This window comes from Anthonomus grandis, chromosome 8, assembly GCF_022605725.1.
Source record: "Anthonomus grandis grandis chromosome 8, icAntGran1.3, whole genome shotgun sequence".
NCBI lineage: Eukaryota > Metazoa > Arthropoda > Insecta > Coleoptera > Curculionidae > Anthonomus > Anthonomus grandis.
The window spans coordinates 23782716-23799903 of NC_065553.1; the positions used below are offsets into that span (position 1 = coordinate 23782716).

The 17188-nt window shown below is 33.1% G+C and overlaps 1 protein-coding gene across 1 annotated transcript in view; it reads right to left on the reverse strand.

Moving 5' to 3' along the window:
- Positions 1–3285: 3285 nt before the first annotated feature.
- Positions 3286–17188, reverse strand: part of LOC126739585 (zinc finger protein 554-like) — a 30278-nt gene continuing 16375 nt past the window's right edge. The window contains exons 2-7 of the mRNA XM_050445339.1: positions 9364–9532; positions 9139–9292; positions 8937–9082; positions 8666–8883; positions 8395–8607; positions 3286–8342 (exon numbers count right to left, since the gene is read on the reverse strand). Of these exons, the coding sequence (XP_050301296.1) occupies positions 8056–8342; positions 8395–8607; positions 8666–8883; positions 8937–9082; positions 9139–9292; positions 9364–9532 (1187 nt within the window). The 3' untranslated portion in view covers positions 3286–8055. The remainder of the gene's footprint in view (positions 8343–8394; positions 8608–8665; positions 8884–8936; positions 9083–9138; positions 9293–9363; positions 9533–17188) is intronic.

Here is a 17188-nt window from a genome sequence, read left to right on the forward strand (position 1 = left end):
CAAATCCAACTGCAACAGGACTTTTTTGACTTTGTGTTGTTCACCGATGAAGCGACATTCCATAAAAATGAATTTGTAAACCGACACAACCTCCATTATTATAACGATGTAAATCCAAGGCATGTAATACCACTGGATCATCAACATACTCGTAGATGGTCACTTAATGTATGGGCTGCTATCATTGGGACAAAGCTTCTTGGACCATATTTCTTTGATGGGGCAGTGAACGGTCAGAACTTTCTACATTTTTTGCAAAATAAATTCGAAGAAGAGCTGGATGATTTACCGTTACAAACAGTAAGACGAATGTAGCTACAATTAGATGGAGCGCCTCCTCATTTTAGCCGTGTTGTGAGGGCCCATCTAAATGACCATTTTCGAAATAAATGGATTGGCAGGAGAGGACCAATTGTTTGGCCGGCCAGATCTCCTGACCTCACAAAACTCAATTTTTTCTTATGGGGGTTTGTGAAAAATCAACGCCTCAAGGGCAAGTTCAAAGGCCTGTTACCACCAAAAACGACATGAAGCAAAGAATTCGGAATGTTTTTCAAGAAGTAACTAGAGAAATGTTACAGAAAGTAAGCAGTTCTTTTGTTAAACGAATTCGTTTCTGTGATCAACACCAGGGTGGACATGTAGAATATTATTTATAGTTTAATGTACATACCTTTTTGGTTTAGTCATTTGTTGTTGTTATTGTTCACAATTTTAATTTTTTTTATTTAAGGAATATTTTTTTTGTTGATTTTTCGATTAGTTTTAAGATTTTATTATTTGGTAAATTTTAAACAAAATTTCTTTTCTGTACATTTTGGTATCATTAAATTTGTCGTAATTTAATAAAATGCCTTATTTACAAATGCTTTTCAACCCGTTCCGTTTACTATTTTTAAAGTTTAAGGTTTAATAAATTGTTTTTCTCAAACGTCTATAAACGTTTAGGAAAATCTTTATCAAATAATTCTTGCATAATCTGTAGGTACCTACATAAAAAAATGTGATTCTGTTAACAGTGGATTTTTGAATCATCTTACTGTGCTTGCCAATAAACAGTAAAGTTACCTCAATTGCATCCAAACAGTTGAAACAGTAAATCATTTTCACCATATCCTCTTTCGAAAAATTAATTTTTAATACAAAAATGTTTCGTTTTAGTGATAAACTAACAACACTAAATCTTCTGTCAAAGTAATTGCTTAATTTTTGTGCAATTGTTATTGCCATGGCCAACTAAGCAAACTTCTTTTAAATTAAAACGCGACTATTGTGGATTTTAAGGGCGAAATTAGGAAAAAATGTAAAAAACTCGATAATTATTACAGATAGGTATAGGACATGCAAAACAAAAAAGAAAGCTTATCACATTGTGAACATTTTAAGATAAAAAAATATGGGTCATTCCATTTGAAAAAAATAAGATATGGTTGTTTGCATTTTTTGGTTTTGGATAAAGTATTGCGAACACCCTGTAGAATATTATCAAATTCTCATAGGACCATAAAGTAAGTGTAAGTATGCACTAACAACCTACAAAAGATTTGGCTTGTAGGATCCCAAATGAATGAATTATTTTTGTTTTTGTGGAGATTTTTTGATAAAATAATAAATATCTCACAAACGGGTAAGTTTTGATATAGACGATGCTTGATAAAAGGTATGCAGAATTTTTAAAGCAATCCAAAAATGCAATAAAATATATGGTGTTCCATCTAAATTAAAAAAGTTGTGTATTATATCCATTTATGAATCACCCTGTATATCCAAAAATATTTTTATGTTATGCACCTTAGACAGTAAAGTAACTTTGTATAATTTTTTTTTTGTATCACTGTATAAGGAGCTATCGTTCGTTATCGCACTAATGGGACACCCTGTATATATATACACACAACCAAACTTATATGGAATCCCCTTGTATTAATACGAAATATTTTAGTAAGATATTTTTTGTTGCAAGCAATAAAAAAGTACTCTTTTAGTATTTACTCTCAAGGACAGGCAGATTAATAATAAATAATAATGTTTTACCTAGCAGTGTCGATTTTACTGTTTCACTTGCAAGTCGCATCAAATTTATAATTTATTTATTTTTGAAAACTAAACAAGAATGCCATACATTGGGCTATCGGAAGTTCAGAGGGGAAGAATTATTGCTCTGGCAGAACAAGGCATGTCACAAAGGCAGATAGCTAGAACGGTGGGGGTTACACAAGGTGTTGTTTCAAAAACATATTCAAGATTTCTGGAATTGGGAACCTTAAAAAACAGACTAAGGAGAAGTCGTGAAAGAGCAACTACTGAAGGGCAGGATCGCTTTTTAGCTCAAATAGCAAGAAGAAATCCCACAACATCTCATCCAGAGCTTCAAAGGCAACTTTTACAAGCTACGGGTGTGAGTGTTTCTGTCGAAACTATTAGAAGAAGACTTCGCGCTCGGGAATTATTTAGCAGAAGACAGTTCAGGGTTCCAGAACTTTCAAGGCAACATAAAATTGACCGTTTAAATTGGTGTTTGGAGCATGAAAATTGGGATATTGAAAATTGGAAAAATGTCTTATGTTCGGATGAAACCAGAATAGGACTACGATCCGATGACCGGCGGATTCGCATTTTAAGAGGTAGAGGGAGACAAGCTAGACTTCGTGCTGCCAAACCTATCCCGAAATACAAAGGAGGTACTGTAATGTTTTGGGGTGGAATTATGATTGGTGAAAGAACTCCTTTAATTCCAATTCGACAAACCCTAACAGGTCAAAGGTATGTAGATTTGGTATTGCAACCTGTAGTTAGGCTCTGGCGAGGTGGTTTTGGCATTTTTTTTTTATTTATGCACGATAATGCCTCTCCACATACCAGCAGAGTTGCAAAATGTTTCTTAGAAACGGAAGGTATTGCCGTTTTAGAGTGGCCTTCTTGCTCACCGGATCTTAATCCTATAGAGCACTTATGGGATAAGATAAAAAGAAAGATTAGAGCTCGCCAGAATGCTCCTGGTAACACTGAGCAACTTATTCAAGCGGTTTTAGAGGAATGGACAAATGTTCCCCAAGAAGACATTGACAATTTGATAAATAGCATGCCTCGTCGAATTCGTGCTTGCATCGATGCTAGAGGTGGCAATACTGATTATTAACATTTAATTTTAAATTAACTTTCTTGCTAAATTGTCATATTCAGAAAAATAATTTTTATAGAAATCTACACTTTTTATTTTTTGTTCTATTATTGTGAAAATTGTAATCAGTTTTATTATTGCAAATAAAGAAAAACACATTTTTTTCGTCAGAAACGTTTATTGATCAAAATATAAAATTACACAAAAAAAACTGATAATACAGAAATAATTGTATTACACAAACGTTTATTCTAAAAAATCCTACGCACAAAAAGGAATGACTATCTAACACTATACGTTCGTTTATTGCTATTTTATACACGTTGTTTATTGCACGAAAACCGGCCAAAATTATAATTTTAAATTAAAAAGAAAAAAGAAAAAAAAAGAACTAAAAACTAATGACTAGAAAGCGATATTTAATATCATTAGCCGATATGGCGATAGACTGCTACAAATCAGAAAAACAAACTAAAAAATAAAATAAATAAATAAATACCTAAAAATAATGACTAAAAATGGTTTCTCCGCGCCAGTTTTACTAAAACAATGAAGTTTTTTATTGAAAATTGGCGCTCTCAGACTAGCATTACTCCCATTGAAGTTACAGTTTAATTACAAAAAAAAAATTATAAAAACAAAACTAAATATAATAATTACCTATCGGCTAATAGTACTTAGTATTGGCACATAAATTAAAAAACAAAAATGAGATTTAAGTACGGAAAGCCTCATGATAAAATAAATTACAACATAAAAACTAAATTGATATGTACAAGCTGCCATATGAAGGACCATAATAGATAATTTATGATAAAAATACATGTTACTTATTGGCACAACTAAGAATTCACATAAAAGAATATTATCTTTCACATATAATGATGCTACATTTTATTTAAAAAAATTACAATAAATTAACACTAACAAATAAACTAAAGCCTACTTATAGGAATTAAACTACAAAACAAGTATTTTATTTTTGTAATTCATTTTTGGTCCATTATTATTATTTTCCCATAATCCCATGTGGTATAATCCAATGTTTTTTTAGGGTACTAGACTAAGTCTTGATTTAGGGTTACAGGACTTAGAAGCAATATCAGTAGCCCAGAGGCGAGATACGAGTACGTTTGGGAGAAACTTAGGGTAATAAAAAGCTTTGGAGAACCATCCAAGTTGTCCTTAGAGTAGTTTAAAGAATATTCCAGGCTCTGCAAGCAAATCTTAAAAGGCATTCCAGAGAATTTGGTTTACTAGATAATCTGGAAATGGATATAAATGGCATAAACAAAGGTAAGGACACAAAGTCACGGTCTCATCCAATCTATATAATTTCTCTAAAAAGCTTAAAAGCTACACGTGTTTCGCTCCTTTCATCACATACAACTCAAGTTGGTCAAGTTGGATCTGTGTAGGTCTAGGCCTGATGATGCTCCGACAGGAGCGAAACACGTGTAGCTTTTAAGCTTTTTTGAGAAATTATATAGATTGGATGAGACCGTGACTTTGTGTCCTCACCTTTGGTTTTGTTTTCGTTTGGTCTCTTAGAGAAAAATGGATGATACGTTTCTAAATGGCATAGTTCAAAGATGATATCAGTGTCAAACTGTGCTCGACTTAAATACCTTCGCACCAATGACAGAAAATAAATAAAATACTGCTGGTTCTCTTAAGAGCACTTGAAAAATTATTACAGGCTCTTGACATATAAAACTATTTCAGAGCCCGATTTTTCTTTATATAAAATATAAAGGGCGATAAAAAGCTTAAAGCTTTGGAGAACCATCCAGGTTATCTTTAGATCAGTTTAAAAATAAAAGAATTTCGAATACCCAATAAACCGGAAAGGTACACCATTATTTTAAAAATCATCTTTCAAATAGTGCACATTTCCTCAAGGAATTCCTCAATTTTAATTAAGGCTGATAAAATGCATTAAAGAACCAGGCAGGTTGTTCTTAGAGTAGCTTAAAAATTATTCCAGGCTTTCCAAGCAAGCTTCAACAGCTATTCTAGAGAATTTAATATACTAATAATCTGAAAAGGTATATAAATTACGTAGTTCAAAGATGATCTCAATGCAAACTTTGTTTATGCCGAATACCATCCTCTCTAGAAGAATCAGTTCTGCTTAGAGCAATTTAATAATTATTACGGCTACTCTTACATGTCAACCACAAAAGTTCTATCAGAAAATTTTTAATATCCAATTAAGGTCATAGAAAGCTAAGGAGAACTATCGAGGTTATACGAAGATCAGTTTAAATAATATTCCAGGGTTTCCAAGAATGCTTTAAGAGCTATTCCAGAGAATTTGGAATACTAAAGAATCTGGAAAGGTAACTAACTAAATGACATAGTTCAAGGATGTACTCGATGCCAAACTGTGGTCATCTCAAAAATCATCTCACCTAGGAGAACCAGTTAAAAAGTGAAATAAAATACTGTAAGTTTTAAGTAGAAGTCCACTCTTACAGTAGAGTGTTTAATATAGCGGTTTAAGGGGGACGGGAAACTTTTCTCTACAAATGAAAATATTAATTTTTTAGTCAAGAGGTGAGTTCACTCATTATCATAAGGCTCTTACACTGCTGGCTGCAATGTTTACATCAAAATCGTCCTCTTTAACCCACTATAAAATACTGTTAGTTCTCCTAAGAGCATTTAAAAATTATTACAGGCTCTTCATGCAAGCCGCAAGAGTCTATACCAGATAGTCGGGAATAGCAACTTTAAGATCATAAAGTGCCATGGAGAACAATCCAGGTTGCCTGAGCCTAGTGTAAAGATTATTGCAGCCTATCCAAGCAAGACCCAAGAGCTATTCCGGACAGTTTGGAATACTAATTAATCTGGGACTTTATACTTATGACATGGTTTGAAGATTATCTCAATGTCAAATTGTGCAAATTTCAAATACCATCTCATCTAGAAGAACCAGTAAAAAAAATAAACAGAACACTGTAAGTTTGCTTTAGAGCAGTGATTGAACTATTACAGGCTCTCTACGTCAACCACAAAAATTATTTAAGAAAATCTGGAATATCAAATTAAGGAAAATAAAAAACTCTGAAGAACCATCCAGGCTGTCCTTAAAGAAGTTTAAAGATTATTCCAGGCTCTTCAAGCAAGTCTCAGGAGCTATTTCAGAGAATTTGGAATTCATCTGGAAACGTACACCAATGATAAAGTTCAAAGTTGAAATAGATCTGAATACCTAACTATGCTCATTATGATATTTGAATGAACCAATGGAAAAATTAAATAAAATGATACAAGTTTAATCTGGAATAGAACAAATTTACGATCTTTAAGTAAAGCTCAAGAGCTTTTTCAGGGAGTTTGGAGAATTAATTGATCTGAAAAAAATACATTGAAAAATATACAAGCTCTCCACGTAAGCCGCAAGAGTTATTCCATAGAATTCTGAATGCCAAATTAAAGACGATAAAATGCGCTGAAGCCATCCAGATTATCCATCGTATAGTTCGAAGATTATTGCAGGTTCTCTAAGTAATCCTTAAGACCTATTCCAGAGAATTTGGAATACTAAATAATTTGGAAAGATACGTAAATGACATAGGTGAAAGATGATCTCCATGCCTAACTGTGCTTATTACAAATACTATCCTACCTTGACGAACCAGTGACGAAAATTAAATAAAGTGATTTTGAAGTTAAATTTAGAGTAGGATAGATTATTCTAGGCTCTTCAAGCAACCGCAAGAGCTTTTCCAGGGAGTTTGGAATATCAATTGATATAGAAAATTAACTTAAAATGTCTGGAAAATAATAGAAAAACAGTGTAAAAATTACTACTTAAGTTAAAAAAAAACATTACATTTAAAATTCGTTAAAGGTCAATAAACGTGCAAGAGATAAGCTATTCTCATCCCTAGGAGAACTTAAAAGAATGAAAGAACTAAATGCAGTAAATTGCAAGAGTATTAGAGCTTTTTTAAATAATTGAGAATATCAAATGTTCCGGAAAGTTATATGAGTGACAATTTATATATGAATTTTATGTATATATGATATTCCAGGTTCTCCCAGTAATCCTTAATCACTCTGGTACCACTAGTTCTTACCATAGTTCCCACCAAAGACATAAAATCTGTAGAAATTACCAAAAATCAGTGGAAAAAATCACCCATGCTTGGTATAGTATATTGAAAAATACAAAAAAGTGACATAAGGGGATCTATTATAATTCAAGCGAGAAAATTCAAGTTGACCTTACGGTCATCTGCAGGTTGTTCCAGATACTTCATTAACATTTAAGTCATCTTGGAAAATTGACCTAACTGGTTTTTCAAAGTTACATAGATGTCAGCCTCCAATTCTTAAGTTTATTAATGTCAAAAAATTTTCCAAAATTTTCGAAGATATTTACACTAATCTAGCGTAGAACTAAGACAGGAAGATAGAACTAAATGAAAAGTCAAAATCTTAATCTAAATGGAGCAAATTAGAGGCATTTAAAGAGCTTTTCCAGAGAACTGAGAATACCGAATGTTCTGGAAAAGTACGTGAATAAAAATTTCAGAAGTGACTTCAGTGCCGATATATGGTTATTGTAAACCTGATTGGATCTTTTATATCAATTAGTAAAAAAAATTGCAAAAATATAAAAAAGAAGAGACGCAATTAGAGAATATAGTGTACTCCTATACCTGGACTCTAGACCTGTAATACAATGCAAATGCTTAAAAAAAATAGTATTTTTGTGCTGAAAATGGTGTTCGAATCAAATAGAGTTGACTTCCTTTGGATTGTAAGCAAACTCAGGATTACCACAACTAACTACCCCTATCTGTCAAAAAAAAACTAATGTTTAAGACTAATGTTAAAAGACTAATGTTTTCTCTGTTCAATACAGTAAAGCCGTACTGAATAAAGTAATAAAGTTCGTTCCATTAGTCAGACAAACGTTAGACCTTAATGGCCATTCTAGAATATCCACCCTCGCCCCTCTTACCCCCACCAAATCCTGAAGAGTTCTTAGAGAAATCGACCGGTTGGTCTTGGGTCAACATGTGATTGAACAGCACCATGGAGGGATGTTTGATGGTACTATAGAGGATCCTTTCTGGATTGGGAGAGATCACAGTCGATCTGTAGAGCATCGGTGATCTGATTACGTCTGCAGAACGGATCACTGTATCGGTTAAACGAGTGGGGGTGACTATTACTGGAGTGGGCGACGATACCGACTTATCTAGAAAGAAAAATTGTTAACTTTTTCAATGATCGCAAGATTAGTCCCGTACCTTTATCAGGAGAATTTTCCCTGGAAGAATGTCGATTCATTCTCATACAAGAAGATTCCTCGTGCTTGTATAAGTAAGACTTGAGGGCAAAAGCTTTGCCGCATCGGCCACACACGTGCGGTTTGGTGTTGGAATGTGTCTGGATGTGGGCACGCAGGTTGGATTTATCGGCGAAAGCTTTGGAACAAATGGTACAGCGAAAGGGTTTTTCGCCTGCAACAAAAATGCCACCCATCAGGGAAAATTCCAATTTCGTTTTCTCTCAACTTACCAGTATGTGTCCTAATGTGTCCTTGAAGTAGCCAGGGCCTGGAAAAGCATTTTCCACAATACTGGCACTTACATCCTTGATTGTGAGTGCGGACGTGCATGGAATAGGCCGGCATGCTGACGTAAAGCTTGTCGCAGTGGGGACAGCGTCGCGCCTTCTTGTCGCCTGGACTACGATGGGTTTGACGATGTCTGGCTAAGTTACTGGATGTACTGTATCTGGATAAAATAGTTTATTTAGTCCTAATTGGTTGACTGTTGAGTTGGCTTACCTCTTTCCACATTCCTGACACTCGTGCTCATTTAATTCTGGGGAAGTGCTGCTGCTAATACTGGAAATCTCACTAGTGGTGCTGTTTGGTAGAGGCAGGGGCTGCGCTTTGGACATGTTAAATAGGGTCTGGCTTAATTGTTCAGTCTGGAATACATTTTTTTGTTTATATATTGTCTTTAGTTGATAATCTCTTGCTTTACCTTTAATAAGTGCGGTCTGGGAGCTCTGGAGCTTTTGTCGAATAGTTTGTGCGTGTAGGTGATGAAATGTTTCTCCTTTTCGCGATCCCTTTGATCCATGTTTTCTTGTTCCGGTAAATAATGGTGGTTTTCTATATCCAGACCGGTAGATCTTCTACACAAATGAAGAAGAATTCAAAATTAGTTATATGGTTATAAATTTCTTTTTATGGCAAAACTCTTTACCCAAATGTCTGTTGGCTTCTTTCCAAAATTTGGCCTGTAGCTACAGCCACTTCAGCGAGTTTAGTCAGATTGTACAGTTCGTCAGGAAGGTCGGAACTGCTGTCTGACATCTGGATATCTGCCATGTTTTCCGCTTCTCCAGTGCTCACAGAATGTTCCGGACTTAAGCCTGGAAAACAAGGGAATAATTTGAATTTTTTTTTATAAATCGTTGCTTAATAGGAGAAAATTACATCATATGTAATATGGTCACTTTCTGAAACTGAAAATTGATTTTATAATTGAAAACTGGAAATAGATGGATTTACGACGTATCGGTAAGTGGTCGTTTACATGGAATAACCAAACTGTAGGAAATTTATTATTTTGCTTGGCGTTCGGCCAGAAACTGAAGATGTATCCAGTATGGTCCGTTGTTGCCTTGTTTTGTTTTGTAAAATGTGTAATCCGGGGAAATTCGGATTATTTGAAAAAAAATCCATAAAAAAGTTTTATCTCAGGTAATAAGTTTTTTGGGTATAACTTTTTTGTATTTTTAAATGTTTTTTATAAATTAGTTCATTCAGGTGGGATGGGATTTGAAATGGGAATTGAAATTATGTTTCAGCTATGTCATTGGTATACGTTTCCAGATTATATAGTATTCCAAATTCTCTGGAATAGCTTTTAAGGCTTGCTTGGAATAATATTTTAACTGATCTAAGGACAACCTGGATGGTTCTCCAGAGCATCACCCTTAATTTGATATTCCCGATTCTCTAAAATAACCCTTTGCGTGGAGATCCTTTAATAAGTCTCTAAATGTTCTGGTTTTATTTACTTATCTCAAATCATCTTTTAACGATTTTCTCTTTAGTTTTGATTCAATAAGCTATTACAAGTTTTTAACTTTACTAATATACTATAAACTTCTAATAATGAATGGAAAAAATGGTCATGATCTCTTTAAAATCAACTTTACTTATTATAAATTTTTGTTTGTCTCAAAAACTCTTTATTCTGTTTATTTATTGTAAAGTTCAATTATTTATTTATTATAAATGTCTGTTTATTTTTTTTCAATACATTTCTTACCGTTTTATATATTTTTTTTCTGTAAATTAAAAAAAATAGAAAAATATGAAAACTGATAAATATTTAAAGATAGGAACAATAGCAAGGTTTATGTATAATTATTTATTCATATCTTTAAAAGGAATTTTTAATGTTTTATCAAATTTAATAAAAAATATATTAAAGCCATAAAACACTACTATAACATGTATATAAATAAATTTTAAAATAAATCAAGAAAATATTATGAAATGGTTTTAATCCTTTCGTTCAGGCTTCCGCAGTGTACCTACCACAGAGGTAAATAGCTCTGTGCGGAGCTATTTACATCTGTGATACCTACAATATGCATTGTGGTAAATGTGTGGTTATGTTGATTTAGTTAGCACGTGTATTTAGTAGCGGCAGTATTGCTGCAATAAAATTAGTTATTTAGGACACTCAAAGTACTTATTTATGCAGTTTTTTTATTAAGTTTTATTTATTATTCAATTGCAAGTGCAGTGCTGTTACAAAGGTAGGTCAAAACTATGTTTTATTTTAGTATTTTTGGGTATGTCCGTGTGGTACACATATGTACCAGCAGGTATTTATGATGGTACACATGTATACCAACAGGTCTGTAATTACGTTTATTTGATTTTAGCTTCAATATGGATCGCCGCCGTCCGCTTTCACGAAAAGAGCTGGAAAAGCTTATTGAAGAATCCTCAGATTCGGAACCATTTTCTGCTGGCTCCAGTGATAATTATGAACCAGATTCCGATGAAGAAGCTGGCAGTGATACGTCCGATATGTCTTCGTCGTCTTTATCGGAAATAATGCAAACCACTGTGCATCGAAACTCAGACATAAACTCTGCGCAACCACCACAGGTAATTGTTGATAGAAACCTAGTCCTTGACTGGGTCATTCCTGACGAAAAATTTGAGCCTGCTAAAATCCTTCCTCCTGAAAGAGAGTATCACCAAGCAGTTGACACCTATGCAAATTTTTCATAAAATATTTCCTCATTCTCTTTATTTGCAAATTGTACAAATGAACGTCTGAAAATCCTAAACCAATTGAAAAAAAGGAATGAGAAAATGACTGACAAAGGAGAAATACAGAAAATTATTTGGCTGCATGTTCATTATGTGCTACAATCGCCTTCCAAGCCTAAAAAATTATTGGATCAAGAAGGAGTCAATGGGAAATAGCACAATTCAAAAAACTTTTTCAAGAGATCGTTACATGACTTTGAGCTCAAAAATTTACTTTGCTTCTCCTCAAAAACACCAAAATGCTTCAAAAACATATTCTATCGAAGATTTATTATCTTATTTCAAATACACATTTCCAAAATGTCGCCAGGATAGCCAGTATCAAAGTATCGACGAATCTATGACCAAATTCAAGGGTCGATCTTCTTTGAAACAATATATGCTCCTCAAACCAATCAAGAGGGGCATAAAACTATGGCTTCGCTGCGATGCAGATTTCGGCTATACGTATGATGTCAATGTATATTCTGGAAAAGAGGACCCAATTCATGCTAAAAATCAATCCCTAACTTTAGGAGAACGAGTCGTAACAGCTCTTGCGTCTACAAGAAAATGATGTTGTGTTTTGATCGCTTTTTTACAAGTGTGAATTTGTTACTTTCACTAGACTATGCAGCCTTGGAACAAAAACCTAACAAACTCCAAAAAGGGGAATCTCAATTCACATGCATTTCTTCTGAATTACTTTGTGTAGTGGCAGGACACAAAGGAAGTATTGTTAATGAGTAACTGTCATAAGCCCAATTTGACAACAATTATCAAAAAAAATGCAAAACCGGTGAACAACAAAATATCGAATGTCCAGAGGCCATTTCTTTTTACAGAAAAAAAATGCAAGGGGTTGATCGGGCTGATCAATTTATTGGGCTATATGATCATGATCGAAAATCAGTAAAGCGGTGGAAAAAGGTGTTTTACACATTCCTCAATAGTAAAGTCGTGTGCAGTAAATTCGTGGATAATGTATAATCAACTGAGACGTAAAAATGAGAGAATTTCTTTTCTTTCCTTCCTTACCACACTTGCAGAAGAATAAGTAGCAGAAGGTATACGATATACAAGCTTATCATTACCGAAACAAGGTGCTCCTTTAAGAAAAAGAAAATTATACGAATCTTCAGCATTACATCTGCCTGTAGAGGGACCAACCAGAAAAATATGCACTAGATGTTCTGAAGAGAAAAAACAAACAAGGGCAAAAACTCTTTGCCGAGAGTGCAATATTCCATTGTGCAAGTTCTGTGTTATGTTATATCATACCAAATAGTTAATTAGGTTCATTTTCTACTTTGCAAAGCCGTTTTTGTATTTATTTTTTAAAATAAATGTTGGTATAGCATTTTTTTCTGTTTTTATGAAATTTTCGATCATACCTGTTGGTACACATGTGTACCACCATAAATACCTGCTGGTACATATCGTCGTCAATATCACGAAGTGGCGTAACTAATTTTTTGGACAGTAGTTATATATGTATAAGTACTATTTATTCATGATAACCAAAACGCATATTAGATTTTATACTTTAAGTTATTTAGCAAAAAAAATAGATACACCAGTTTGTGAAATTGATAAATATAATTTGATAAGACAAAACTTGAGTTATATACTTTATTTTATTAATCAATTTATATGAAAACATAAAAAGCGACAAAATAAGTAAATATTGTGCTCAAAGAAACTAAAGCAAAATGTTTAATAAAGATATTATTATAAAAATAAATGAGAAAAAGTAATTTTTAGATCTAAATACAAACATAACATGAAAAAAACATTATAAACTCAGGTTAATAAAAATCTAATTTAAATACATTGATATAATAAAAGAAACTATACGTAATAATAACGGGCTGGGTTTAGGACTCACTCTACATGAGGAATATTCAAATAAAACTTTTTATAATCTTCGATCCGAATTACGGGTGTGTCACCTTGGCATAATGATTTTAAATCTGAATACTTTTCTTTAGTAGTTTTTTTTGGTTCGTTATTTAAGATTTTAATAGTATAATTTTTAAGGTCAGTGATTTTCGATTGCCTTTTTAATTTTAACTTGTTTTATAAAGTATTGTTAATGGTTCTTGTTTAGTTACTTTAATTTCCATAATATCATGCCATTTAATTGAGTCTCCTGTTTCAGAAGTTTTAACAGACAAGATTCTCAATTCTTGAGACAACTTTTTAAAATGTAAAAAGTCCTTATATTGAAGAGGATGCACATGTAAGGGTGTTTATGGCGTGCTAAATGGATGACGAGATATAATTGTGGCGGGATGAAAATATCACCTGCGCGCAATCTCCTTCATTCTGCCCATGAAATGATTCAAAGAAACGTAATGAAACTTCTTCTATGTTCAAAAAGTTAGCAACTGCATACAAAAGCATTGCAGCAACGACAGAATTATTTTGCCTACTGCATCCATCTGAAAACAAGGCTACTGACTTAATAGTTTTTTTAGAGTCGTATTTTTGTAGAGCATTATATACACATGAACTGATTTCCGACGCACCTCTTTGGCTACTTAGCTCACTCCAAATGAAACAATGACATTCCTTTGAAGCGATATCGTAAAAAGTAAAGTTATAGTTTGCTAAACATCGTTTATAAAATAGAGCATTTTCTTTTGACTGTGGCAAGTAAATTACCTGCTGAATATCAAAGCTTGCACATCCAATAGTGCTATCTCCAGCTAACACCTTCTCTTCAATGATCTTTTTAAGTTCCCTTACTTTAGTCTTTTCTGCAACATGTCTATTGAACTTATCCATTATCTTCTCTTTTAAAGCTGGATCTCCTTTTCTGTAGGACAAACATAACGAGCACTGGTCCTTTGGCCGGTGGAAAGACAAATTTAAAGATCCAAACACCTTACGATACAAATCAATTGAAGGTTTTTCTTCATTTGGACTTAATTCTTCAAGAAGCATATTGTACACCTTTGATATCGTTAATTCGGGGTGGAGATATTCCCTGCTAGCACTAGCACGAACATAGTGAGCTTCTACCTTGGGAAATCTTTGGATGTGATTTAAAATTGTAGTTCGAAGGATATTATCACGTTTAATTACCCTGACTGCCTGTCTACCACCTCTTCTTTCCCCTTCTAGTACCCCACCTGAAGTTACCTTTGTCAGCGAAGTTCTTATTGTTTTTTTCGGATATCCCCAACGTATGCAAAAAGAATGTTTTACACACCAAGTATTTTTTGTGATTCAATGTCAAAAATATTTGTGACTTTTTTGTCTTCGAGACTGCTCTTTCTTGGTAGTTTTGGTAGCCGTTTCCAGAACTTTAATATGGCGAACAATAAATTCACGTTGGGATGCCAAATTTCCTAGATTTGTACATGATGTAAATAATTCCATTCTTTCTTCTTCACTTAGTAAAAAGCACTGACGCATCCAATTTTTGCATTTATTACCGTCGCATCTTTGTTTCAGCTTCCGTGCCGGTACGACTGCTCCTGTCTTCGTGCTGGTATATTCTTTTCCTATATCCCTTAGTTTTTTTGATAATTTTGTTTTGTTTACCCTGGACTTTTTTAATAAAGTCTGATTTTCTCTGCTTTCACCTTCTACAACAAAATCCTCTGGTTTATTGCTTTGATTTTGGTAAATAATCATTTTTTTTTCTTGCGGGACTTATTATGACTTGTACAAGAATCGTTGTACTCCAAGAAGTGTTCATAGCACAGCAATTTAAGGCATAAGTGGCATGAGCTTCATACTTCTTTCTTGCAATAAGTCCCCTCACAAGTCTGTACGTACGTAGGATCTTCGCGATCGGAGATGTCCCCTAAATAAATACTTAAATAATTGCTCTTCATTTCCTCAGAATCATGGCCGTCATCTTCCAATACTCCCCCAGACAAAAATACTGTACTGCTTTGGTCATGTAATAACGTTTGCTCTATATTTATTTGATGAGCTTACATGGAACCTAAACATCCATAGCGTACTTTTTATTTTGAATATTACACAAAAAATAACACGTTAACTAAAGAAAACCCTTTATCTAGCGCCAAACCGTAACCAAGCACATACTCAATCGAACTAAGCGCGTTGCGTCTTCGATCACTCCTAGGAAAACAAAAATATGCAAGTATTGACAAGAAAATTCTGAGATAAGCCGAATAGTGTAAGTCGACACCGACATTTAATCAATTTCACAAAGTGGCTTAACTGAGATACGCCTTAGAATGACCAGATAATATGGAGAATTCTAAATTTTACAAAGAGGCGTAAGTTAAGTTAAGTCTGTTTGTAAAATTGTACCTTATAATAAATCTAGATACGCCTGTCAGTTAATATGCTGTAAGTCAGAACGTAGAAAGGATCGAGTTACGCCACTTCGTGATATTGTGCGCCATGTAATGTGGTATGTAATAACGGGCTTAACTCAATTTCGCGTTTTTTCGAGTTACGCCACTTCGTGATATTGACGACGATATATGAACCAAGCCCTCCACCATTCCCTGATTATTGACAAAAATTTATATTAATAAAAACTCATTGTTAGGCATCCTAACAATAATATTTTACACTATTTATTACTTAAACTAAAATATTTTAATTCAGGGACGAAAGGGTTAAATAAATATTTTTTTTAATAAAAATAATAAAAAATTAATAAAGACACATTACAAAAAAGAATCAATCGATTAAATAAATTTTTAAGGCATTTAAAAATTATTAAGAAAAGAAATACAAAGTTTTCACTCTTCTTAAATTAAAAAAATTTACGATTTAAAAACTATTTAAAGAAAGAAACAATTAAACATTAGTTAATAAAAATATTAGTTTATTTAAATATATTTATTTATTTATTACAAGGCACAATGTTTAAGAATAAAAAATTAATAAAGTTATGAAAAATAAGGCTACTATTCTTAATATAAAGAGAGCACAAAAAAAACTAAATCGTGATAAATATATTTAAGTATATTTGTTTTATTTTCTTATAAAATGTTTTAAGATCCAAAATAATAAAGGCATAAAACGTTGCTTTATATAAAGAAAAATTAACTGATGAAGATTAATTTATATGTATTAATTTATTTATATTAGTTTGTACTACAGGGTCTTTCCTAAACATGCAGCAAAAATTTAAGAGATTATTCTTTGAACTATTTTAAGTATATTACAGGATATTTTGTTCTTTTATGATTTTTGATAGGACGCTTTGTTTGGAAGATTCGGAAAAAGATTTTGATTGCAATTATTTATTATCAAAAAGTAGTATTAACTAATAACTTAAGGTGTCCCCATAGGAAATAATCCAGATAGTTTAAGTCCGGGGATCGAGCAGGCCATACGTGAGGTCCACCTCGACTAATCTAGCGATCTCCGTATGTTACTGTTAAAAACTGTCGAGCCAAAATGATAAAATGCTGATGCACCATTGTGAATAAACCACATTGCATTTCTGGTAGCCAATGATACATCCTCCAGAACCTGAGGTAGCGTTTGTTCCAAAAAGTTGCGGTATACCTCTCCGGTAAATCTTCCTGGCAGAAATACTGGTCTAATTGGGAAGATACCTATAAATCCCACCCAAACATTTAAGCAGAACTAATATTGAAACCGACCTTCAAGCACCTCATGTGGATTTTCTTGTGCTCAAATATGGTTATTGTGAAAATTCCTTATTGCATATCTTAAGAAACTATCTTCATCGGTAAAAAGAATAAGTCATTATTGAAATGAAGTGAAAAAATTAAAAATGAGTC